The 25,614-nt window shown below is 41.7% G+C and overlaps 2 protein-coding genes across 2 annotated transcripts; both read left to right on the top strand.

Annotated features, from left to right (window-relative positions):
• Positions 1–1,791: 1,791 nt before the first annotated feature.
• Positions 1,792–6,070, top strand: LOC115692762 (protein LONGIFOLIA 1). The gene is made up of 4 exons (XM_030619721.2): positions 1,792–1,973; positions 2,106–3,626; positions 3,751–3,943; positions 5,311–6,070. Exons 1-4 carry the CDS (start codon positions 1,824–1,826, stop codon positions 5,895–5,897), a joined length of 2,451 nt encoding a protein of 816 aa, XP_030475581.1. The 5' UTR covers positions 1,792–1,823; the 3' UTR covers positions 5,898–6,070.
• An 18,829-nt stretch (positions 6,071–24,899) lies between these two features.
• LOC130135308 (uncharacterized) lies at positions 24,900–25,382 on the top strand. Its single transcript, XM_056304103.1, has one exon. The coding sequence runs from the start codon at positions 24,939–24,941 to the stop codon at positions 25,284–25,286; it is 348 nt and encodes a 115-aa protein (XP_056160078.1). The 5' UTR covers positions 24,900–24,938; the 3' UTR covers positions 25,287–25,382.
• The last annotated feature ends 232 nt before the right edge of the window (positions 25,383–25,614 follow it).

Consider the following 25,614-nt stretch of genomic DNA (forward strand, 5'->3'; position numbering starts at 1 on the left):
TTCTTAGTTCTTGAAATGCCGTCGTTTAAGCGCAGGCTGAATGAAAATTTGGGTGAATAGTTCCCGAAAACTTCGAACATGGCCTTAGGCTTCGTTTGTTAGGGGAAAACATTTTACAGAAATTTCTTTTTCCTATTTTTTAGGTGTTTGGATCACTTAGAAAAATAAGCCAACGGAACATGTTTTTCTAATCAACGGCAAAAGTTTTCCAATTGAAGCTTAAATTCAAGAAAATGATTTTCTTTTTGAAAAGTCAGAAATTATTTTTCAAAATATAACTAGCTGTCAATACTTGAATTAGAAACTCTGTGCTTGGGCATGGGAACCCCAATGCTCGCTCTCGGGCCCGGGTCCATCTAGGCTGTGCCTAAGACCCCGGCCCCGCGCCGGGCGACACCCGGGACATCGGTGCTTGTGCTTGGATGCCATGCCCGGTAATATCAAGGTTAGGCCAGGGTCCTCGGAGCTCGAGTCTGGGTTAATCGAGGCCTGACCCTGAACCCCCCAGCTCCCATGCCTGGGTCCTCGACTTTTGAGTGTAGGTCCATCGAGGCCAAACTTGGGACTCTTGCGCCCATTCCCGAGTCCCTTGTGCCCGTGCTTTGGTCCATCGATATTGGGCCTAGGCGCCGAGGACCATGGAGACCAAAGCCTGGCCTCAATGGACTTGGGCACGGGTGCCAAGGTCTCGGGCTTGACTTTAATGGACCTGGGTTCGGGGCCCGGCCTCAATTGATCGGGCTTAGGCACCACTTGGGCTTGGCCTCTATAGACCGGGGCTGAGGCGCTAGGGAGCCGGGCATGGGCATCAAGTTCTTGGGCTCGGTTTCGATAGATCCAAGACCAGTGCCAATTCTCTTGCTCACGAGTGGGGATTCGGGCTTCGGATTCCGGTGCTCGTACCAGGTTCCTTGGCTACCCAGGTGCAAATCCACTGATGCCCAAATAATACATGTCTATTTAGAAAAATAAAATGATATATTCCTTATCAAACGATCAAAAATATTTTTCATTCCATTTTCGGGTCTCATCTAAACACTGAAAAAATATTGTCATTTCTCTGGAAAGTGACTTTTCGAAAAATATTTTCAAGGAAATTTTACATTTTTCGCGAAATAAACGAAATCTTAAAAAAAGAAGAAGAAGAAAGGAATCGCAATTGAAGCCGTTTATTAACTTTTTTTTTGGGCTAAGTACGTCATTAACTCAACGAGTGCCTTCAAAGTAAAGTACTAATAGGGCGCTCGTCATCTTTAAAACAAAAAAACAGTTAATGTAATAATTGAATATTTTTAACCGCCATCCCAGTGAGTGGTCGGTCAGGAGCGTAAATTTCTGGGGGGGGGCTTCTTCCTCGTCGCGAAAGGAAACGACACGCGACTCGGCCCCGCGCGGTAATTTCCGGGAAAGCCGAAGGGCGAAATTAGTCAATTCCCGAGAGCCCGAGCTCAGCTCAGCTCTCGCTCGCAAATTTTGGCACCCTTTTCATCATCGCCTGACATCGCTCTCGCTCGCTCTCTCTCCCCCACACCATTTAAAAGACCAGCAAAGCGGGAGTCATCACTAAAAGCGAACGGTCACCCCCAACCCACCCCACCCACACTCTCGCGCACGCCCAGAGAGAAAGAGAAACAGAGAGCAATACAGAGAGAAAGAGGAAGGGGAAGACAAGGAATGGGAGTGATGGAGAACTGAGATCGGAACACTTTCGTCTCAGCCGGGCGAGCTACAGAGGCAGAGCGAGAAAGGGTGTTGTGGGTGGGTGGGTGGGTGCGTGCGAGAGAGAGAGAGGGAGGGGGGAGAATCTCTGAGGGGGCAAAAAGATGATGACGGGGATCGTGCAGGACCAGAATCTGGAGAAGCAGATCGAGAAGCACATCGGGTGCATGGCCGGCTTCCTCCACATCTTCGATCGCCACCATGCCCTCGCCGGCCCCCGCCTCTACTCCCCCAAGCGCCTCCCCCCTTCCACGGTCGTCCTCTCCCTCCCTCCCTCTCTGTTTTTTCTTCCCGCTTTTCGCGTGATGGGTTGGGGGCGCGCGCGCTCGTTCGGTCTCGTCGTTGCTGTTTCTCTGATGGGTGCTCTTTTGTTTTTTGATCGTCAGGGGCTGAATTCGGGTCGAGAGGCGCCCAAGGTTGTTGATTCTCCGGCGATGTCCGGGGAGCTCGCGAATTCCCCGGCGGCGGCCAGGGCGTCGCCGTCGCCGGATCGGTCCTGGCCTTCTCCGCTGAAGGAGATCCGGTCCCCGTCGGCGGCGCCGGAGCCCGGGACGCCGGCGGCCGCCAGGTCGCCGCTCCCGTTCCCGGTGTTCGAGTTCAAGGAGGGCACGCGGTCCCCGTGGAAGTTCTCCAAGGAGGCTCCCAGGCTGTCGCTCGACAGCAGGGCGACGACGGACGCCAAGGGCAGCCTCTACCCCCGCGAGATCCGCACGAACGCCGCGATTCTGTCCGGGGCCAGGCCCGACAAGGCGGCTGGCGGCGGCGGCGGCGGCGGCCGCGACGACGAGAGCCAGCGGCGGTCGCCGAGCGTGATCGCGCGGCTCATGGGGTTGGAGAACCTGCCTCGCCCGGATCCGGAGCCGGCGAAGAAGGTGGAGCTCCGGAGATCCGCTTCGGAGTCCAGGGTGAACAAGGACATCTACCGGTTCATGGAAGGGGCCGCGAGCGGTTTCCACGTGAACCAGCCGCAGCAATTCAACGTGCAGGGCAAGGTCGCGAGCAATGCGATCAGAGAGAATGCCGCCGCGAGAGGGGACAAAAAGTCGAGCCTCGCCGCCGCCGCCGCCGCCGCAGCCGGCCACGACGCGAGGAACGCGAAGGCGCAGGAGACGGCGAAAGCCGGGCACAGGGGATTGATCCAGAGGAAGAGCTTCTACGACTCGACGGAGTTCTTCCCGGAGCCCAAACAGGCCGTGTCCATCTACGAAGAGATTGAGAAGAAACTGAGGATGAGAGGCATCGACGAGCCGTCCAAGGATTTGGAGACGCTGAAGCAAATCCTCGAGGCTCTGCAGCTGAAAGGCCTTCTCCACTCGAAGCGCGACGATGTGAACCCGAGAAACATCGTCTACGACAGAAGTTTCAACGACTCTCCAATCGTGGTCATGAGGCCGTCGAGGTCGGGCAATCTCTACGGCAGGAATGGGAGCAATTCACCGCCTTCGAGCTTCAGATCGAGGCAGGTGGCAGCTCGTCGGAGCCCTGGCGCAGCGTCCGTGGACGCCTCGCCGGCGGCGAACCCTCGGCGCGAGATTGTGAGGAGTCAGAACAGAGGGAGGAGTTCGGTTTCGCCCACCCGGAGTGACAATGGCGTCAACAGTCCAAGCAGGAGGAGGCTGCTGGCGGTGGAGCCTCAGAGGAGAGCAAACGGCGTCGCCGCGGAGCAGCGGCGGGTGTCTCCTGTTCAGTCCCCGAGGATTGGCTTGAGAAGGGCAGGGGGACCGCCGGACCAGAGCATGGCAACGAGCCGATCTCCGAGGACTCGGAGATCGGCGGCCAAGGCTTACCAGGAGGAGGTGGAGGAGGAGGAGGAGGAGGAGGAGGAGAAGGTGTTCCTACCCGCAGAGGACGAGTCGTCCACCATTTCAGAGAGCAGCATCAGCACTCCATCACTGACCGATACGGAGGTAACCCAATATACATTCCATGTCCAAATTACAAATTCCTTTCGTCTTTATCATTCCCGCAACATAAGTCCCGTGCCCATGAAAGTTTTAGCTCATGTTTGATTGATCCGAAATGGCGAAACAGAGATCGAAGATGGAGGAGTACAAGGAAGGGAAGAGCTTGCTGGAGAGATGCCACAAGCTGCTGCACAGCATAGCGGAGATCACGCCGGCCGCGGAGTCGCAGCAGCCGAGCCCGGTGTCCGTGCTCGACCCATCGTTCTACAAGGAGGAGTCGTCGCCCTCGCCTATAATGAAGCGCAGCATTGAATTCGAAGGTAACCATTTATTACTAAAGCCAACAGGCTTCGAAGAAAGTTTCTAGTTTTCACAGATCGCTTCATAGATTTTGATGGGTTACTTCTTGCGAAAATTTCGATCACGGCGAGACCCTCCTGCAGCAGCGGCAGCTGCAGAAGGACTGGACCTGGTCTAAGTCTCAGGCCTCTTCTTTCTTTTCATTGGGTATTAGCTTGGTCCCCCTTCCCCCTGCTCGCCATTTAAAGCCAGCATAGTCATGAGCGTCGCTGAGTCAATGTGAAGTGATTGTGCGATCAACGTCCATGGCTTTGAAAAACGCTGGCATTCTTGTTCCCAAGTTTTCTCAGCAATGTCCCAATCATCAATGCTCCGGACAATGTCCCCAGTACATCCTTTTCATCTGCTGGTTGTGTAAGTAGGTCTGTTATAACGAAACCGTCGCGTGGTCATGTACCTGTCCCCGTCCTCGAGTCGAATAGCAAGCTCGGGACAGTTTCGGTAAAAATCGCAGTTCGGGTTCAGCAAATTTTAACCTCTGGATGAATTCATGGGGTCGTCTTGCGATGGCGAAGGTTGGTGCGGATCTGCGACCCACGTCTTACTTACGCGTGGGTGTGTGGGGGGCGAAGCTCTTGTGCGCTTTTTTGGTGACATATGAATGTGGCCAATTCAGGGCACAAGAGCATGGATTAAATTAGTAGGCGGGGGTCCAACCCATGAGCTGGATTGACTAGAATGAAGAGCCAGAATCATTTGGCACTGTGGCCTGTGGGGGGACCCCATGGAGGGTGTTACAAGTATAATATAAACCCAGCATGTGTTCGGCGTTCTGTCACGTGGGACGACGGATGGGGCTTTGTCCCACCCGCAACATTATACCGAGTGACCTCATATACTACATACTTAGAACATCTGCATAGTGCTGTAATACTTCTTCTGTATTGTCTGTATGTGTTGATGGGAGTTATGCTATGCTGCTGCATCTCTAGGCCTAAGCATTTGAGACAGTCACGTGATCCTAGTGTGTTGGACGCGATTGGTGCGGGCTATGGAAAGATTATGTTCTAAGTTGTCTAGAGAACATGTTGCTGGTTGGTGGGTCATTTGGTGGTCCTCCTCCCTTAATGGAGTTTGGATCGTTTTCTGCCCAGGAAGTGTGAAAACGGCTTCTCCATGAGCTTAGTCAGTGTAGAAATGAGCCCTTGTTGCTTTCACCTGTTTAGAGGCATGTGCTGATGTTGACAATGTCCACTCTTTAAGCTAACATAATCACCCGCCAAGGCTTTCTGGTTATGCCAGTGAACTCATCAGTTGATGGCGCGTAGTGATGCGTTGCGGTGTTTGTAATTTTTCAACTGACTTTGATGATGCTGGTGTGGTGCAGATCAAGGGGCTGAACTGGACGATGATGCTTGGAGCCCCATTTCCCCAATTTCCTGCAAGCCCAATGTGAATGCAGAGGACTGTGATTATGTTTACATCTCTGACATTCTCCGAGTGTCCAGCTACCTTCCCGAAGACTCCGACGTATTCTTGTTGCTGGAGAAGCAACAAAATCTCAAGGGGAAGGACACCTCCCAAGTCTCGAGACTCCAGAGGAGGCTAATATTCGACACCGTCGCCGAGATCCTTGATCGGAAGAGGCATTTGCTCCGGTGGAAGTCTCTTTCCGTCGTGAGTTCGGCTCTCGAGAATCCATCCTTACAACAGATATGGTCGGAGTACCAGAGGATCCGAGAGAGGGATACGTCGGATGACTTGCTGGAAGTGATCTGCGGGGTGCTGAGGAAGGATCTAGCAGGGGATGCGATCAACGGTTGGGACGGTTGCCCCGTGGAGATGTCTGAGGTGGCCGTGGACGTCGAACGGCTCATATTCAAGGACTTGATCAGCGAAACCATCCGAGACCTTGCCGCATTCGCCTCGGAGTCCGATAAATTTCAGCCTTACCGAAGGAAGTTGGTTTTCTGAAAAAGCTAAGAGGGGGAGGCCTGTGGTTGTATTTACTTTTCTTCTGCGTGCCCTTTTGTTCTTTTGCTTTCTCCCTCCTTTTCCTTTTCTCATCCTTTTGTACTTTCGTGTTTCCCCAAGTTTGATAAAAATGTTTAAATCTTTAGGTATAGCCTGAAAACCAGGTGATTCGAGATTGTGCATGTGTGAGCTTGGACTTGGCAACCAACTAATCATACCCTCTTATGCATTCAATTAAGTATAATGATGGAAAAGCTTTAGAGGTCGAGGCGCGCGCGCGGAGATAACAGAAAGGCCTAATAGTTTGCGCGAAATTGAAGCGCCAAAGCATGTGTTTTTGGGGTCTCAAAAGTGATGGATGATCATGGGTTTTGGCTCTCAAGGACTTCTCGATTGTTGTTGTTGACCTGTCACTGGAGCTTTTGCTTCGCTCTTGGCACGCTCGTGTCTTGTTGCTCATCATGTTCACTGACCTTCATCGCTTAATTTTGCAACCGCTGTTTCGGTCCCACTCCTCTAATTTGGTGCTTCTTTACTGTTTCTCTTCCGATTTTCGCAACATGGGTTCGTGTTCCTTTACCCTATGGATCGTCGTCCGATGATTCGTCGGTTGTATGTAACATTGGACGAGTCGCGGTGCAACTGTTCTCTCCTGCAGTAACTCTTGTTAGTGCCACTGGGAATTAGATGTCTTAGTAATTGAACTTCCTTGGCCGCTTCTTGCAACATTTCGAAAAAGGTTAATACCGCGAAAAACTCAAAACTAGTATATTTGTGACAATTTTACCCCAAATTATTTTTTTAACCACAAAAAACTTCGAACTGGTACGTTTGTGATAATTTTACCCCGAACTAATTTTTTGACCACCAAAAACCCCAAACTGGTACACCCGTGACAATTTTATCCCGAACTAATTTTTTGACCACCAAAAACTCCAAACTGATATACCTGTAGCAAATTTACCCTCTGTTAATTTCCTCGGCGGCTTCTTGCGACATTTCGAAAACCCATTTTAGGAGACTGATTGATGGTCTTTGGATCGAGCAGATCTCGACTATTTACCGGGAATTTTTCCAATGCTCGCGCGGCGACAGCAGCTTGGGTCGGAATTAAGATAAAAGATACAGTTAGGCAAGGCAAAATCTCGCCGGATTGGTTCCCCCTGGATCACAGAAGCCCGCCTTGACGCTTGCAGAAAAGGCGGGAAGCTGTTGAAAACACGGACTAAAGAGGGACAGTCCCACGTTGTCAGGCTTCAGGACTCTGAACCTCCGCCTCCCTGGCCTTGTCCTCTCTTCGTCCCGATCTGAGGTTTTGAATTGGCAAAATTTATGAGGAGCGACCCCCAGCGTTTTACTGCAGAAAGTTAGAGATGGGAAAGAACGAGTGAAACTGACGACCCCCTTTTATTTTAACCCGGTGGAATTTAACTACTCGTGGGGCCATTGTCGTCTCTATTACACTGCACGCCAAGCTCACCGATACACCTGCTTTTAAGGGTCTCTTGACCGAGGAGAAAGGCAGCGGTTGCAGATGGAAACGATGGGGAGCTTCAATGCAGAGTCTGCAACTGTAAAACCCACGAAATTAGATGAGAGGGGTGGCTTTAAGTGAAGTGGGGTTGGTCACTGTTCCAGTATGCAGACCTACCTCTCTCTCTCTCTCTCTTTCTCAGAGCTTCAGTTCAGTCAAACATGAGCTGTCGAAAAGGCCATGCCTGATTCTGATGCAGAATTTATCAGTTTGAGCAGGTCTATGTGTAGGTCATTGGCCTTTTCCATGACACTTTTGAGTGTCACATTCTAAGTTATGAGATGAGGTTTACTCGAGCTGCGAAATTACCATGACCGGCGGCTATCATACATTCGAGGGATAAGGATGTCGGGTCGATATAATGAGAAAAATCGACGGAGTGGGGGGCTGCGAACACCTCCATGATTCGATATTCGATTCGACATTGTTCCTTCCTTTCTTTTTCCCGGATGTGGGTTATGTCCAACCCATGGTCTGTATTGTACGGCCATCTCGACCATATCCACGCGCAGATATTTCTCCCTCTCCTTCTCTCATTCGTTCATTCCTCAATTATGAGTAGCGCCAATTGCTTGGTCCGATGTGTTTTCGCGCGATTTTCATCATGTTGGTTTGGCCATTTCCGATCATTCCATTGATGTAATTGAAGAAGGAGGAAGGGATTTTTGCTTAAATTGGGGTGGGGTTGCAAAGATAGATAAGGACTATATGCCTCAGAGCAATTTCCACTTTAGTTGTGCGCCTTCATTCATCCCCACCCTTTTCATCATCTCTTTTTCTATTTCAGCCCCCCCTCCATGGCCCATGTTCCCCATCTGGTGGGCCTTTGGCCACATGGCGTACCTGCCCAAGTGATGGAGCCAATCATACCGTAGAAAGTACCACATGATACATTCTTAGGGTAAATTTTGTGGACAGCCCCTGTACTATGGGGGTTTTGCACTATGACTCTTTAGGTCTTAAAATATTATTTAAAAATGTCCACGCCAGCGCCATCTATGCACCTTAGGATAGTCGACGTCCATGTTGGCGATTTCTGGACAAAATTGACCGTATGGACCTAATTGGCAAAATTTTAAAAAGTTTAGGATTCAATTGATACAATTAAAGATTTATGACTGAATTGATAAAAGTGCAATAGGTTTAGGACTTTTTGAATAATTTTACTGTGGAAAGTACCACATAATTCATTTTTAGGTCTTTCAAATTCGAAACGGACACTTGAAATATTTAGAAACCGTAAGGAAGTCGGATGGAGGGACCATTTTCACCAATATGCAAAAAGCGAATGGGCTATTACCATGATTTTGAACAAACAAAGGGTCACTAGATTAAAATCTAGAATCACGGAGGATCTGCAGATGAATTTCCCTGATCTTGGTTAAACGACGCGCACTTGTTCTTCTTTCAATGATTCTGTCCTTCAAAAGAAGTAATTGCACTCTTCAGTGTCCTTTCTAGCAATTGAAGAAGCATGCTGTCACTAATGTACACCAAAAGTTCATTGGAACCCCAATGAACAGAAAAATCTTGTGGTCCAAATTGGAAAGAACCTAAAAACCAAGGGGCTCTCCCAGACAAAGGGAAAAGGATGGGGGGTCCTTGTCAACCTCGAGGGGCACAATCTCATGTGAAACAGAAGAGATGGGGATGGGTGCTCTGCTCTGCCACCAGGCACATGCCATTAGGGAGACTCTCTTTCCTTCTGATCTTTTCTTCTCTTTCCTTCCTAATAATAGTTTCTTTTGTATTATGGGTTGCAAGACTTTTAAGCAATGGGCCTTCATCGTCAATCGTTAGTGATACACATGCTCATGACCATTTCCGTGGATCTACAGTACATAATGATTATGATTCAAATCGAACATTCCGTAACGAGCTTAAAACCTTTCGATAATATTTAGAAAGAGATCGCTAGCACTAATTGTCCCTCACCCTCCTTTCACGAACAAATGAAAAAAGCAGACAGATGATTTTGACAGGGCAATGCTAGATTGATTTGGAGGTTCAATTGAATGCAGGCTTTTACTCTTTTTTGTATTCTTCTTATATTACCTTTCCGACCTTGATTGTTCTTGACAAGATACCAGATCAAATGCTCAATTCCAATACGTTCTGCAGCTTCTGCTGAAACTTAATCATACGAGAGAGAGAGAAGAAATGGGTTTTGCTCCCTGTTGTACTCTCCTGTCCTCAACGTGATAGCTTTCGCCTAGTGATTGGGAGAGTTTTGCTTCGACAATACCAATTCTACGACTTCACTTTTAAAGAAAGAGTGTACGAATTTGGCTTTCAATGGGTTGATCACATAAAGTGAGATTAGATTTCCCAAATTTTTACTGATTTTTTCCAATTGGCAATAAGAGTGTCTAAGGGCGCGAATGGTAATCATTCTGCTCCAGAAATCAAATTCTTGCCAGAAATTGATTTCTGGAGGAGAAATCCGTTTGATAAAACATAACTAATTTTGCTCAAGAAATTGATTTCTGGAACAGAAATCTGTTTTGATTTGTTGATTTTTTTTTGCACCTAAAAAAATTTAAATTTCACTCAAAGTGGGTGGCCACAGGTATTCTAAGCCATTCTGTGAAGTTTTAAAATTTTTTATTTTTTGATTTTTTTGGGCACCTCAAAAAATTTAAATTTAACTCAAAGTGGGTGGCCAAAGGTATTCTAAGCCATTTTATGAAGTTTTGAAATTTTTGATTTTTTTGGGCACCTCAAAAAAATTAAATTTCACTCAAAATGGGTGGCCACATGTATTCTTGAGCCATTCTGTGAAGTTTTGAAATTTTTGATTTTTTTTGGGCACCTCAAAAAATTTAAATTTCACTCAAAGTGGGTGGCCACAAGTATTCTAAGTCATTCTGTGAAGTTTTGAAATTTTTTATTTTTTAATTTTTTTGGACACCTAAAAAAATTTAAATTTCACTCAAAGGTGGCTTCTAAGCTATTCTGTGAAGTTTCGAAATTTTTGATTTTTTTTTGTATTTTTTGAAAAAAATTCACCAAATTTTCTATTTCCCGAAATCTGACTTTTTTTTTATTTTCTGGAAATTTTTATGAATTTTTCTGGAGTTTTTCAATTTTTATGCATTTTCTGAAAAAAATTAGTGAGATATCAAAATGTGTTGTAAATGCCACGAAAAAAGAGAGAAAAGAGGGAGAATGCATTTTGGAAGAGAGAAGCTACAAAAAGTAGATTATCTTTTTCTTGCCCAAAACTCATTCTGGAATCAAGAATGCATTCTGGAATCAAGTATTTTTAACAAACGCATTTTTATTCTAGAATGCAAAAATTGCTCCAGAATACATTTCGGAAATTTTTTAACAAACGCATTTCTATTTCGGAATGCATTCTGGAGCAGAATTTCTGCTCCAGAATGGATTCCATGCGCGCCCTAAGTATGAGCAATTACTTAAATAGAGAGATAAAGGGGCACATGAAGATTTTACACAAAAAGTAGCTTTAATGGACAAATGTGAGCGAGATGAATCTGACTAAGATGAAAATGTTCAAATAATTGTGGCAAAAGTGGTGCTCAACAAGCCTTATGTTTATTCAGTCTTAATGCCTGCCAAAATAAAAAGAAACAGCGGTGGCTAAGGCCGAAGACATTCAAGTTTACTAATTTGAATGAATCTTCGACTTACTTTTGAAAGATGGCATAATTAAATTAACTGAAGGCCAAGTAATTCCAAGTAAACAAGATTTAATAGATAGAAAATATTGCAAGTGGTAGCATACATGGAGCCAAAACACAATTAATTGTATTATTTTTTGGAAAACAATTCAGGAGGCAATTCAGCAAAGACAAATCAAATTAGCTGATGACAATGGACACATTATTACTCTTGAATATCTCATTTAAGAGAATCAGGTGAACAATGGATCATTCAATTTTTCTAAAGGGGCACATGTGGACACCAACAAATGTCCAAGTCTTTTAGTCAACAGTTTGGTCGATAGAAACCGTTAAGTAGTGGAGTGGATGCAATTGCTAGTAGTTAAGTGCAAATGGTTGTTGTTGTAACCTTGGAGTATCGAGTCTAGGTAATCGTCGACTAGTGGAGTGTACAATTTCGAATGTAACTGTTTGCAGATAAGTATTGCTAAATAGTAGGAGTCACGTACGACATGTTTAATTTCTCAGTAACTGATTGTAACTGTCAATAATGGGCTATGAATATACTCTTTGTAAAGGACCCGCAAACAATTACAAAGCTTAATGTTCTTCTGTAAATTTATCTTTACCTTGATTTTCCTACAATAGACACAACTGGTACATTGTTCCAACTGTTACTTTCCGGTCCAAGATCAGCCAAGGACCCTTCGGAACCTTCTTTAGATTTATATCGATCCATCCACATTTTGAATGATATTTGACTGGCACTTTTTCGGTGAAAAACCCTTAATCTGCTTGATAGTAAATCCTTGATCGTAAAAAATTTGTAGTCATTCCCATGGTAGTAGAATAAGCATCGATGCTATTTTTTATAAGATCTCTCACAATCAATATGTGGTGTTATTGCGACCTTTTTAAATGTGAACCACATAGGGTTTGGCTAATGGGTTACTAAGCTTACACTTAGATCGGGCTTTCCCATATGTAACTTAGGTTCAATCTTTAACATGCAAATCAACTTTTTATTTCGAAGTCGCCACTAATCTGTTATTGGTGGGTTAAATAGAAACTCAAGTAAAGTGTGGGAGAGTAAGATTTGTGGATTCGCGGACTTAATTACGCTATTACTCTAACGCCTTTTTTGTTACTTTTCTCCTTTATTTACAAGAAAAATATTTGTCAGGTAACTTGGATTGATTTTAACGTAGTCACTAACATGCAAATGAGTGATCATGCGGGTACACAATTAATTAAATTAACACTTAATAATCAAAGCAAATAAATAAATTGCAAGAAAGAAAATGAAAATCAAACATCACTAACTATCGATCATTTTTTGCGATTTTCTATTTATCTTAGAAATAAAGACTAATCTATGTGCAACGCATGCTGCTAATATAACATGACATGTGGCATGTAATTTTTATAGGTGTCCTACTTATAACGACAAGGGTTAATACCACAAAAACCTCAAACTGGTATATATATGATAAATTTATTCTAAATTAATTTTTTGACCACCAAAAAATCCAAACTAGTACATGCCATTAGGGAGACTTTCTTTCCTTATGATCTTTTCGTCTCTTTCCTTCCTAATAATAGTTTCTTTTGTATTATGGGTTGCAAGATTTTTCAAGCAATGTGTCTTCATCGCCGATCGTCAGCGATACACATGCTCATGAACATTTATATAAATCTACTGTACATAATGATTACGATTCAAATCGAACATTCCATAATCAATGCAAAGCCTTTCGATAATATTTAGTGGGAGATCGCCAACACTGATTGCCCCTCACCGTCCTTTCACGAACAAACGAAAAAAGCAGATAGATGATTTTGACTGGGCAATGCTGGATTGATTTGGAGGTTAAATTGAATGCAGGGTTTTACTCTTTTTTGTATTCTTCTCATTTTACCTTTCCGGCCTTGATTGTTCTTGACAATATATCAGTCGAATGCGGGTCGTTCGCTCTTAATTCCCAGTACGTTCTGCAGCTTCTGCTGAAACTTAATCATACGAGAGAGAGAAGAAATAGGTTTTGCTCCCTGTTGTACTCTCTTGTCCTCAACGTTATACCTTTCCCTTAGTGATCGGGAGAGTTTTGCATCGACAACACCAATTCACTGCGAGTTTTATTTATGGTTGGGTACACATCTTGGGGAGAGTGTCAAGGAAAGGACTTGCAGGTCCATATCAAACCTAAATTTTTCAGAACTTTTCCTTCACGAGTAAATAGAACCTTATGCATGAATATGAAACCTTAACATCAAGCAAGGAATCGAAGGAATGGATATTAATCGACGGACCATAAATAGAGAGACCTTGCTATCTTCGAACTTTTAACCTTTGCTCTGATTCCATGCTCCCGAACATCTTTTCGGCTTCTATTACATGAGAGATCCAATTCCCAGGGTACATAAGGTTTAGATTTTGAAAGGGAATTGGGCTTTTAGCTCCCCATAAATGGAGTTAAACTCTATGGCACCTGACTTGACCCGGACATGACGTGTATAAGTTCTTTGTTTTTGACCCAACCCGAGACTCGACGTGCAAAGATCCCGAATCGAAAAACAGTTCGTGTCAGATCTTTTTTATTGGGTGGATGTTTTTTGTGTACGATGTTTTGTAAGGACTGTTCACTTTGATTGTTTTGATTTCGAAACAAGTTTTTTTTTTTGGTCAAGATTTCGAAACAAGTTCATTAACGCGTTTCGGATGAGTTTGAGTTTATGATTCAAAATCGAACCAAACTGTCGGAAACTAGTTGTTTTACATATTACCCGAAATTGAAAGGAAACCCAACCGGAAAGGACTGAAATTTCTAATTCCAATAGATTTGTTTTGGGTAGTTCTTTTTGTACACCCCTAATTTTTCTCTTATTTCTTCCAAGTGCAGCTTCACGTTTGGTTGTTGTTGTACTTGTCGTGAATCTAAATGATGATCGGAAATATTACGTTTCATTAAGAATTTATTTGTTAGTATATGTTCACCCTTCGTTGGTTTTCGTTAAATTTAACTGTCAAATTGCTAAGTTGGATGACATGTGGCAGTTAACGGGTGCGCAAGTTTAGGATTTTTTACCTCTCTATTTGTCACAAATTTACTAGTTTGTGATTTTTTGAATATATTTATCTTATTTAACGGAAGGTAAATTTATCACAGGTGTACTAGTTTAGGGTTTTTGGTGGTCAAAAAATTAGTTTGGAGTAAATTTGTCACAGGTATACCAGTTTTGGGTTTTTCGCGATATTAACCTTTGTCATTATAAGTAGGACATTTATAAAGAATTACATGCCACATGTCATGTTAAATTACCAGCATGCGTTGCACATAGATTAGTCTCTATTTCTAAGATAAATAGAAAATCGCAAAAATGATCGACAGTTAGTGATGTTTGATTTTCACTTTCTTTCTTGTAGTTTATTTATTTGCTTTGATTATTAAGTGCTAATTTAATTGATTGCGTACCTACATGATCACTCCTTTGCATGTTAGTTGCTAGGTTAAAATCAATCCAAGTTGCATGAAAAATATTTTTCTTGTAAATAAAGGAGAAAAGTAATAGAAATTGCGTTAGAGTAATCTAGCGTAATCAAGTCCCCGAATCCACAAATCTTCCTCTCCCACACTTTACTTGAGTTTCTATTTGACCCACAGTGGCGACTTCGAAATAAAGTTGATTTGCATGTTAAAGATTGAACCTAAGCTACAAATTGATATGGGTTTGGGAGAGCTCGATCTAGGTGTAAGCTTAGTAATCCATTAAACAAACCATATGTGGTTCATCTCTACGAAGGTCGCAATAACACTGCATATTGATTGTGAGGGATCTGATTAAAAATAGCATCGATGCTCATTCTACTACCATGATAATGACTACAAATTTTTTACGATTAAGGATTCACTATCGAGCTGATTAAGGGTTTTCACCAAAAAAGTGCTAATCAAATATCATTCAGAATGTGGATGGATTGATATGAATATGAAGAAGTTCCGAAGGGTCCTTGGCTGATTTTGGACCGGAAATTAAATGACAAAAAATTTAAAGGCATAAACATTGAGAACAATCGTACTAGTTGTGTATATAGTAGGAAAATAAAGGTAAAGATAAATTTATCAGAAGAACATTAAGCTCCGTAATTGTTTGCAGGTCCTTTACAAAGAGTACATTCATAGCCCACAATTGACAGTTACAATCAGTTACTAAGAAATTAAACATGCCACATGTGACTCATGCTATTTAGCAATACTTATTTACAAACAGTTACATTCGAAATTATAGACTTCACTAGTCGACAATTATCTAGACTCAATACTCCATGGTTACATCAACAATTATTGTGACATTTTAAATTTCGACCCACTTTTGGGATTTATGAAATGATATTATCATCAATGCACTTTCTGTTATATCTCACTCGGAATTGGCTATTCTTGAGAATACTAACCGTTAGGGAATGGCTAGTTAGGATTTCGGTACGCACGACCCAAGAACTCGAACCTGGATCGACACTTCGACCATAAGGATTGACGAGGGGATAATTTATCAGAAGAACATTAAGCTCTGTAATTGTTTGCAGGTCCTTTACAAAGAGTACATTCATAGCCCACAATTGACAGTTACAATCAGTTACTAAGAAATTAAACATGCCACATGTGACTCATGCTATTTAGCAATACTTATTTACAAACAGTTACATTCAAAATTATAGACTTCACTAGTCGACAATTATCTAGACTCAATACTCCATGGTTACATCAACAATTATTGTGACATTTTGAATTTCGACCCACTTTTGGGATTTATGAAATGATATTATCATCAATGCACTTTCTGTTATATCTCACTCGGAATTGGCTATTCTTGAGAATACTAACCGTTAGGGAATGGCTAGTTAGGATTTCGGTACGCACGACCCAAGAACTCGAACCTGGATCGACACTTCGACCATAAGGATTGACGAGGGGATATTTTGGGCCATTATAGGCCGATCCAAGAATGATTATGGAACAATTTAACAATGTTATACAATTGAGTCACGGGTGATTCCGTTTAAATCGTTGTATGCATTCCGAACGTTCCAAAATCAATTTCTAACGATCGTGTCATTCGGAACTAATGATTGACCCTCGTAATTACATGATAACCGAAGTCACCATGGCTCGAGTAAACTTAAACGTGGATTGATATCAAATCAACCACGGGTCGACACGCGTAAACCCTAAAAGCCGCCCGTTAGTTTAAGATACACAAAAGTCGCGTTTGATCGATTTTGGCCACGAATTGGAATCCGAACTTGGGTATCGAACTTTCAAGGATATCAAAATTATTATATTGGACGATGCCGCGTTAAGCTTGCTTTATTATCGGTTTGCTCAGAAATTCGCGAAAAAGGAAAATTTGGCTTGGAAATTGGAAAAGACGATTTTACCCCTGTGTGTTCTAGAGTTTATTTGTTGAGTGGAAGGACATAATGGTATTCCTACCCTAGTGGCTGAAAATTCTCTTGGACAACTTTGCCCTTGCCCTTTTTGGTTAATTACAAAAATGCCCTTCTAGAAACCTTTTTGCAAGATTTAATCTTGGCCTTTGGATGGAACTTGGAGAGCAAGGCTTGATCCTAGCCTTTAGATCTTTGCTTGGGCATCAAGAACACATCTCAACCCTTGATCTTGATTGAAGTTTCAGCCCTCTTTCTCTCTCTCCTCACTTTCTCTCTTATTCTCTCTCTCTCTTCATTTTTCTCTCTCATTCTCTCCCCCTCTTGGACGTGAGCCTCACCACCACCCACCAGCACCTCAGCCCACGTCCCTTGGTCACCATGGACCACCGTGAGCTAGCCCCAAGCCGCCGTTCACGCCCGGATCAGCCGCCGTTCGCCGGATCGCCGTTTGGCCGCCGCCGTTCGTCGGAAATTCCAGATCTGGCCGTGGCTTGCTGCTGCTGTTTGGGCTTAGTTCTTAGCTTAAATTAGTGGTAAGTAACTCCCTAAACCTTGATTAGGTTAGTAGGTTACCAATGGATAGTGTTTAGGGGTTGTTAGGGTAATTTAGGGGTTATTTTAGGGGTTATGGTAGATGCTGAATTGAGGATTTGTTGGTGGATGGATTTGATGATTATGTGGCTGATTTGAATGTTAAGATAGGTAGATTATGTGACTTGAGCTTGAGCATATGTTTAATGTTGTTAATTGTGCTTAATTTGGCTAATTATGATTGTTTAGTGGTTGTTTTAATTAAATTCGTGGGTTAGTCTTGTGGCTGCAATAATCATGTGGTAGTGGCTGAATTGGATGATTTGGACATTGATCATATGGCCCCCATTGATTCTAGATTGGTTAATGTTAATTTTATGGCTTAATTAACATGATTAGGTGCTAATTTTGATCATACGGTTTAGATTAAATTAGGATGTGATAAAAGTTAATCATATGGCTTATTGGAGATTTGAAGTTGATCGGGTGACTTTGATTGACAATCGTATGGCTAATTAGTCGATTATATGCAGATTAAAGGTTTAATGACGATCGTGTGGTGGATTAGTTGTTTAATACCGATCGCATGGTTAAATGGTTTAATCGTATGATTAATTTATTTAATCATGGTTGAGTAGTTGACTATGGCTTGATCGTGTGGTCGGAATGATGATTTCATGGCCTAGAACGAAGATCGTGTGGTTAATTATGGCTATTGTTGGCTTGGCATGGCATATCGTGATCATATATTGATGTTTGATATGAAAACGAGTGCGATTCATGGCATATTTATTCGTAGTACATTGCACGTCATAAACACTTGCATTGGCTAATTAAGGAAGATTAAAATTGGCGTTGCGTGGTTGTTTACGTGTGTGGCCATGATGAGTTCCGTTTAAGACGAGTTCTAAACGATGCCCGGCGGAAGTTCGGATGCTGTCTAGTCCCCGACTTGTCGGGGGGGTTCGATCCCAGATATTGCCGATCGTGGTAGAGGCCGGATCGATGCTCCTAAATGGAATGCCGTCCGGTACCCGACTTGTCGGGGGGGGGGGGGGGGGTTCGATCCCGGATGTTGCCACGCCCAAAGTAGTGGGGTGATGCCTGGCTATGCCGGAAGACTGGCGGGAGTTCGGTGTGACCTATGGTGGGTTGTTAATAATCTGGACAACTTCGAGTGTTATGTGCATATGGTATGCTTTGAGCTTGATTATGGGATAAAATCGTGAGGCACGGTATGGGACGGGCCGAAGTGATTTCATTTTATAATCGAGACTCGTGTGAATGATTGATTATGTCTGGATTATTATTATTGCTGTTATGCATATTGATAGTATGCCATGGTTGTGATGCAATTCGAGACTTTGCATAGTACGTGGTACCATTGTTCGTTGGATAGGAACTTAAACTATTGGTTAGAATTGCATGATTAGGGTGCCGGAGGTACGTATTGCCCTAGTCGAGGCTTAGGTAGTTTACTTATTGAGATTTTATCTCATTCCCCGTTGTTAAACATTTTCAGACCCTCGACCTTGATTATGACTGAGCCTCCGCTACGTTTCGGGGTACCAACGGAGATGGAGCATTGGGTGACTGAGTACCCAGTAGGTGAGGATAGGGAGTATCGGAAATATGAGAGTACAGTTTGGGTCGATGATGGTGAGCAGTATTTGATAGCTCACAAGTACATGGCATGGTTTCTGAAGGATGGAGCTCAAACTTTTGGTCCTCTCCGGGGATTTGATATTCCCCCCGACGATGGTTTAGGAATGTGGGATCTTATGGAGATTGATCCCCTTTATGGAGCTGTAGTTAATCCTGAGCCCGAATTGATGGTTACGGAACCCCCGGCGTGGTCCGAGGGGTAAAAACCTGAATCAGAGCCTTTACCTTCTGGCTCTTATAGCGAGGCATCGGACCCAGCTTCGCCAGGATGTCGTGGAGGTTTTTGATAGGGTTAGAGATCCCTATCTTTTTGGAGCTCCTCTTTTGACTAGAGTAGTGGAGCAGATCGACCACCCTATCCCTTTTTGAGTATGCGTGGTCTGGGTTTGTGGCCTTTAGGAAGGCTTGTATATGTTATTGGTGTATGTAACGTGAAGTTTATAAAATGGTTTGTTGGTTTGTTTAAATTGTCTTTCTCTGTTATCCCGTTTGAATGTTTGTTGAATGGAGTGTTCGTTTGGCTTCCGCGTATATTATCTTATTTCGATGGTTACGGGTCGGCGACGAATCCTGGGAGTCGCATTCTTAACGACCGCGGTGGGATGTTACGTGTTCGTAGGGTACGGGGCGTGACAATTATATTCACTCAACTACTAGCAATTGCATCGACTCCTCCACTTAATTGTTTCTGTCGACCAAACTATTGACTAAAAGACTTGGACATTTGTTGGTGTCCACATATGCCCCTTTAGAATAATTGAATGATCCATTGATCACCTGATTCTCTTAAATGAGATATGCAAGGGTAATAATATGTCCATTGCCATAAGCAAATTTGAATTGTCTTTGCCGAATTGCCTCCTGAATTGTTTTCCAAAAAACAATACAATTAATTGTATTTTGGCTCCATGTATGCTACCACTTGCAACCTTTTCTGTTTATTAAGTCTTGTTTACTTGGAATTACTTGACCTTCAGTTAATTTAATTATGCCATCTTTCAAAAGTAAGTCGAAGATTCATTCGAATGAATAAACTTGAATGTCTTCGGCCTTAGCCACTGTTGTTTCTTTTTATTTTGGTAGGCATTAAGACTGAATAAACATAAGGCTTGTTGAGCACCACTTTTGCCACAATTATTTGAACATTTTCATCTTGGTCAAATTCATCTTGCTCATATTTTTCCATTAAAGCTACTTTTGTGCAAAATCTTCATGTGCCCCTTTATTTCTTTATTTAAGTAATTGCTCATACTTAGACTAGGGATGAGGGGTTCCCGGTCCGGTCCGGTCCAACCTAAGAATCGAGAACCGGACCGAGAGGACCGATTCCCAGTTTCTAGGACCAGGGACCGGATCGACTAGTCTTGGGACTGTGGACCGGACCAGATCGATGGTCCGGTCTTGTTCCAATGGGACCAATATAAAATATTATTTATGAATCGGGAACCGATTGTTATGTTCTTTCCTTTGTAGTTCTAATTTGATCCCATAAGGCCATGAAAAAAATTGAAAAAATATATATAATATATGAAAAAATTGAACAATCGGTTCCAATGAGAGCAATATTAAATATTATATATATGAAAAAATTAAAAAAAAAATATATTTATCGGTCCGGTCCGGTTCCCATCCTAGAACCAGGAACCGGACCGCTCGGAAACCGGTTCCACTTTTAGGAACCGGGAACCGGACCGATATTCCCGAGAACCGGACCAAATTGGTCGGTCTGGTCTGGTCCCGGTGTGGACGGTCCATCTTGCTCACCCCTAACTTAGACACTCTCATTGCCAATTGGAAAAAATCAGTAAACTCTCTTTATGTGATCAACCAATTGAAAGCCAAATTTGTACACTCCTTTAAAAGCGAAGTGAGGCTTCTTCTAAACTCTAGCAATACACTGATCAACTAACTCATTGTTGTGCTAATAGAGTGCAGCCAAGTCAGCGATCAATGCCTTTGGGATCGTTCTACAGAATTGAGAATTGTCTGTCCATATCTTCAAAATATCGGGTAAAAAATCCTTTCTAATTTACTTTTTTCTATATCATGAGGTTTTCGAGTTTTTTGGTTCGACTAATTTTTGCGGTCACATTTAGACTGCCCTATTCACGTATAGCGGGCCAAGCTCCACTGAAAAATGCTCCGTTTAAAAAGTGGCATGTGGAGCTTCGAGATTAATATGGTGAAAATTTCACCATAAGCCTTAGGCTTATATGAAGAATGGAATCAGAGTTGTCGATCTTTCAATTGGTTTAATCGAGGTTCTAAACCTTTACCAAAACGTACAATCGAGTCCTAAAACTTTACTTGGTTCAATTAAGTCCTAAAAAGTTTATTAAAAAATGCAATTAAGTCATGAAACTTATGTTGAAAATTGCAATTTAAGGATGCCATATAAGCAATTTTTTGGGTGGCATGCAAGCAATTTTAGGTATTATTCATCGAAAAGACTTGATTGCACTTTTTGATAAAAAGTTTCGTCAATTAATTGAAAAGTTTAGGACTTGATTGCATTTTATACTCAAGATTTACAATTTTCGGTACACTTTTCCAATTAATATAAATAAACGACGTTGTTCAGGTCATATCTCGTTGATATTCCTAAATATGTGAGTGGCCAGTTATGAGATGGACGAACCCTATATGAGGATCTTTATTTTCTCCACAACTTCACATATATCGGAAATATAAAAAGTTTCCCATTATCCGTGTATATACGCATTCAAAGCAAAGTTAACGTTTGTTTTCTTTAGACGTGTGAAATAGGGAGGGAAGCATACTTGTTTTGTAATTTACCTTCAAGGTTATTATATCTTAGGACTTTGTTACTATAAGATATGACCATTGTTGACAAAATTTTTTTCGCAAATGTTATTTTCATCTATTTCTTTAAGAATATTGGAAGCTCGTTCCTTCGAAGACTATGTTTTACATATTGCACTATTCATTCTTGCATTTTATAAGAATTTAGTAGAGTTTTGAAAATTAGGATTAAATTTCTAGAGGTTTATTCTCAGCCAAAAAAAAAGAAAAGAAAATACAAATACTCCATGGTTACATCCAAAGTTTTATCAGCTTCACTACTCGACGGTTATATTGACTCCACTACTTGACGGTTGCATCCACTCCACTACTAAACCGTTTCGGGCGACCAAATTGCCGACTAAAAGACTTGGACCATTGTTGGAGCCAACATATGCCACCTTTTAAAAAAATAGAATGGTTGATCAATCATTCGATTATTTTAAATAAGATATCCAAGTGTCATCATATGCCCTCGTCATCAGCAATTTTTCTTGTCGAATGGCCTCCTGAATTGTTTTCCAAAAGCAATACAATTAATTGCGTTATGACTCCATGAGCGGTATCACTTGCAATATTTTTGGTTTACTAAATCTTGTTTACTTGGTATTACTTGGCCTTTAGTTAATTTAATTTGGCAATCTTTCAAAAGTAAGTGAAAGAGATAATTAATATCGAACGACTAAACTTGAATGTCTTTAATCCTATCCATTATTCTTTCTTTTATTTTGGCAAGCTTTAAGGTTGGACAAACATAAGACTTGTCGAACACCGCTTTTGCCACAACTATTTCCACATTTTCTTCTCGGTCATATTCATTTGCTCACTCATATTTTTCTATTAAAGCCACGTTTAGTGTAAAATCTCCATTCGATCCTTTATCTCTTTCTTTAAGTAGTTGCTCATACTTAGACACTCTCTTAGCAAATTGGAATAAATCAACAAAATTTTGCTTTCGAATATTTTGTTTATGTTGAACTTCAACCCATTGAAATCCAAATTTGTGAACTCTTTCACTGAGAGTAAAGTGCGGCATCTATTTCTAGCCATCTTAAATTGAGCAATAAATTGATCAATTGATTCATTTTTTCACTGTTAGAGCCTAGCCATGCCTCAATTATTGTTCTATAGAATTGATAATGGAACTATTTTTCCATCTCTTCCAATTATTGGGGACACAACTCATTTTTTTTCTTCATTTTATATCATGAGGTTTTTGAATTTTCGTTGTGCCTAATCTTTCCAATCACAATAAAACTGCTCCAATCACGTATAGTAGGCAAGGCTGCTCAAAAAGTGGTGGGCGGACCTTCGATATTAATATGGAGAAAATTGCACCATAAGTCCTAAACCTTATATAAAAAATGTAATTGAGTCATCAATCTTTCAATTCGTTTAATCAAGGTCCCAAATCTTTACCAAAAACTACAATCCAGTTTTAAAACTTTAATTGGTTCAATTAAGTCCTTCCATGTATTGAAAAGGCAATTAAGTCCAGAAACTTATGTTGAAAATTGCAATTTAAGAATACCATGTAAATAGTTTTTTAGTGGCATGAGCACAATTTTAGTTATTATTAATCAAAAAGATTTGATTGCACATTTGACAAAAGGTTCGTCAATTAATTGAACTAATTGAAAAGTTTAGGGCTTTTTTACATTCTGCACACTAGATACAATTTTTGGTACACTGTTCCATTAAATATGAGCAAACGACACTGTTTATGTGATATTTCGTTGATTTCCCTATTATGTGAGTGGCCAGTTATGAGATGGACTAACCATATATGAAGATCTTTGTTTTCTTCACAACTTCACATATATGTGAACATAGTAAAGTTTCCCATTATATGTTTATAAATGCATTCGAAGCAAAGTTAACGTTTGTTTTCTTTAGAAGTGTGGAATAGGGAGTGGAAGCATACTTACTTTTCTTTTTTTTGTAATTTACCTTCAATGTTATTATGTCTTAGGACTTTGTTACTACAAGACATGACCATTGTTAACATCTAAATCTTTATTGCATATGTAATTTTCATCTATTTCTTCAAGAATATTGGAAATTGTTTCCCCTCGGAAACAATGTTTTGCACATTAAACTTTTCATTCCTGCATTTTATTAGTATTTTGTAGAGTTTGAAATATTGGATTGCATTTCTTGAGGTTTATTCTCAGCCAAAAAAGAGAAAAAATATAAATAGAGAAATAAATATTACCTTTCATTTAGCACGTAATTTGTGCATGTAGATAACTTTGGTTATTTAGTTAGGGGATCCTGACGATGTATCATATCTCTAGTAGGATTTTCGTTTAAATTCGGAGGTTTCCCAATCCATGCATATCTTATCATCCCAACAACCCAATCGCTTCATGCCAACAAACTCATCTGATCTGATTGATCTGCACTGGTTCAACGTTGGAGGGTGTCGGAAATTTCAGCAAAGTATCATATCTCTAGTTAGGTGTATTTCACACAGTTTTACAGAATCGGCAATTATGCATCCGTTAGTCAGTCGTTGATTCGTGTTGAATTTTTAGGAGAACATCTATACATCTGGTTCTTCAGCCTGACCAAAAGGACGTAAGCGAGACTTGGAAGTTCGCTTTTCATCGCCAGATCGCAACTGGTCTGTTGGTTGAAAAACCAATTATGAATCGTCCTTCGTTGCCTCATACTTGGACCGTTTGTGTTCGTCATTTTCGTGGAATATTTCTGTCGAAAGCGTACATTGGATCACTCTCTCCTGAATTAGTTTTACTCGTGCTAACCCATATTTAATGCAGCGATCACAGGGGGTCTAATCCCTTACTCGGGAGGCCAAAACTCTGGCCGAGTATCCCATGACCAGACCGGCTTCAGGTTTGATCAGCGGGCGTTCAGCACGTTCTTGGTTCATTTCGAGCCTCCCCAAGTCGGTTGCAATGATGTATCCATGTGTGTTTTAGGGTCTGTTTTAGATTAGTTCTAAAACTTAATTGTGGCCATTTTTATGAATGTATATATGTTGAAAGTTTTAAGCAAATTTAATTTCCTAAAATTATTTTAAACCCACGCGGGCACGTGACTAGTTCCTATTATATAACAAACATGGTATTGAAAATTAGATCGGAAATGAGTATTTTCATTCCCGGCTAATTCTCTTCAACCACACAACTCATTACTACTTTTTTATGGCAAATGATTGAATTGCAAACATAGTAAGATGACAAGGCCCTCAATCCTCGTAGAACAGTAAAGCCTGAGAAGAATTTATTGCAAGAGAAATAACTGTAGATGTTTCCTACATAAATATCTCAATCATAACTGATAAATCCATTTCATTAATGCACTACTTCCCTCAAGCTATTTAAGTTCTCATCTCTAGATCGAATACATCATCAAACAATCAACAATCTCAGAAAATTTCCTAACCCTTCCGTCCCCTAAAGACCATCATGGCAATGCTCAAGAACTTGTTTGCTCTCATGACCTTGCTAGTCGTCACGATTGCATTGCTTCCTAGAGCTACCTTCGCCGGAAACCCTGATTGTGCAAAGGGAATGACTTATGATTGTGGGTCTGCGTTCTTTCAAATCATAGTCCTTGCCGACACCTTTGAACCCACCAATGAATGTTGTCGCGAGCTCGTGAAGGCGGGGAAGAACTGCCATAACCAATTCGTGGAGTTGATCCTCTCGACCCACAAGTCGATCAGGGGGACAGTATCCGATGTCCGCAGGAGGAGCAATGAGACGTGGAACAACTGTGTTGCCGGTGTATCACCTCCCGAGCCCGCTCATTGAGAGCTATTCCTATTTTATAGTACACTCAACATGTAAACTAAAAAAGACAAAAGAATTATGATTTTTCTATTTGATTCTCCTCAAAGAATTTTCCTATTTTTTGCGCCTCTTAAGAAAAAGTGCAAAAGCGGATGAATAATATTTTTAGGGTTCAATGTGCTTAGAAACTTGTGATTTTTTTAAAATGATCTGCCCTTGAAGTTGTTTCTTACTTTCGAGTCTAAAAACATAGAGTACCATGCAAAACTGAAAGAAAATGTTACTTTGTTTCTTATGCTTTCAAAACCTTTTGAAACGAATACCTAAATGATCGAAAGATCAAACGATG

This window comes from Syzygium oleosum, unplaced genomic scaffold (genome assembly GCF_021117445.2).
Source record: "Syzygium oleosum isolate NSW1041296 unplaced genomic scaffold, Sole_v2.1 Sole_v2.30, whole genome shotgun sequence".
Taxonomy (NCBI): Eukaryota; Viridiplantae; Streptophyta; class Magnoliopsida; order Myrtales; family Myrtaceae; genus Syzygium; species Syzygium oleosum.

Bases quoted from the DNA above. Each gene is read 5' to 3' on its own strand.
- LOC115692762 (XM_030619721.2), top strand. From the start codon at position 1,824: ATGATGACGGGGATCGTGCAGGACCAGAATCTGGAGAAGCAGATCGAG. The intron at 1,974-2,105 runs GTCGTCCTCTCC...TTTGATCGTCAG, and splicing joins AGCGCCTCCCCCCTTCCACG to GGGCTGAATTCGGGTCGAGA. The intron at 3,944-5,310 runs GTAACCATTTAT...GGTGTGGTGCAG, and splicing joins GCGCAGCATTGAATTCGAAG to ATCAAGGGGCTGAACTGGAC.
- LOC130135308 (XM_056304103.1), top strand. From the start codon at position 24,939: ATGGCAATGCTCAAGAACTTGTTTGCTCTCATGACCTTGCTAGTCGTC.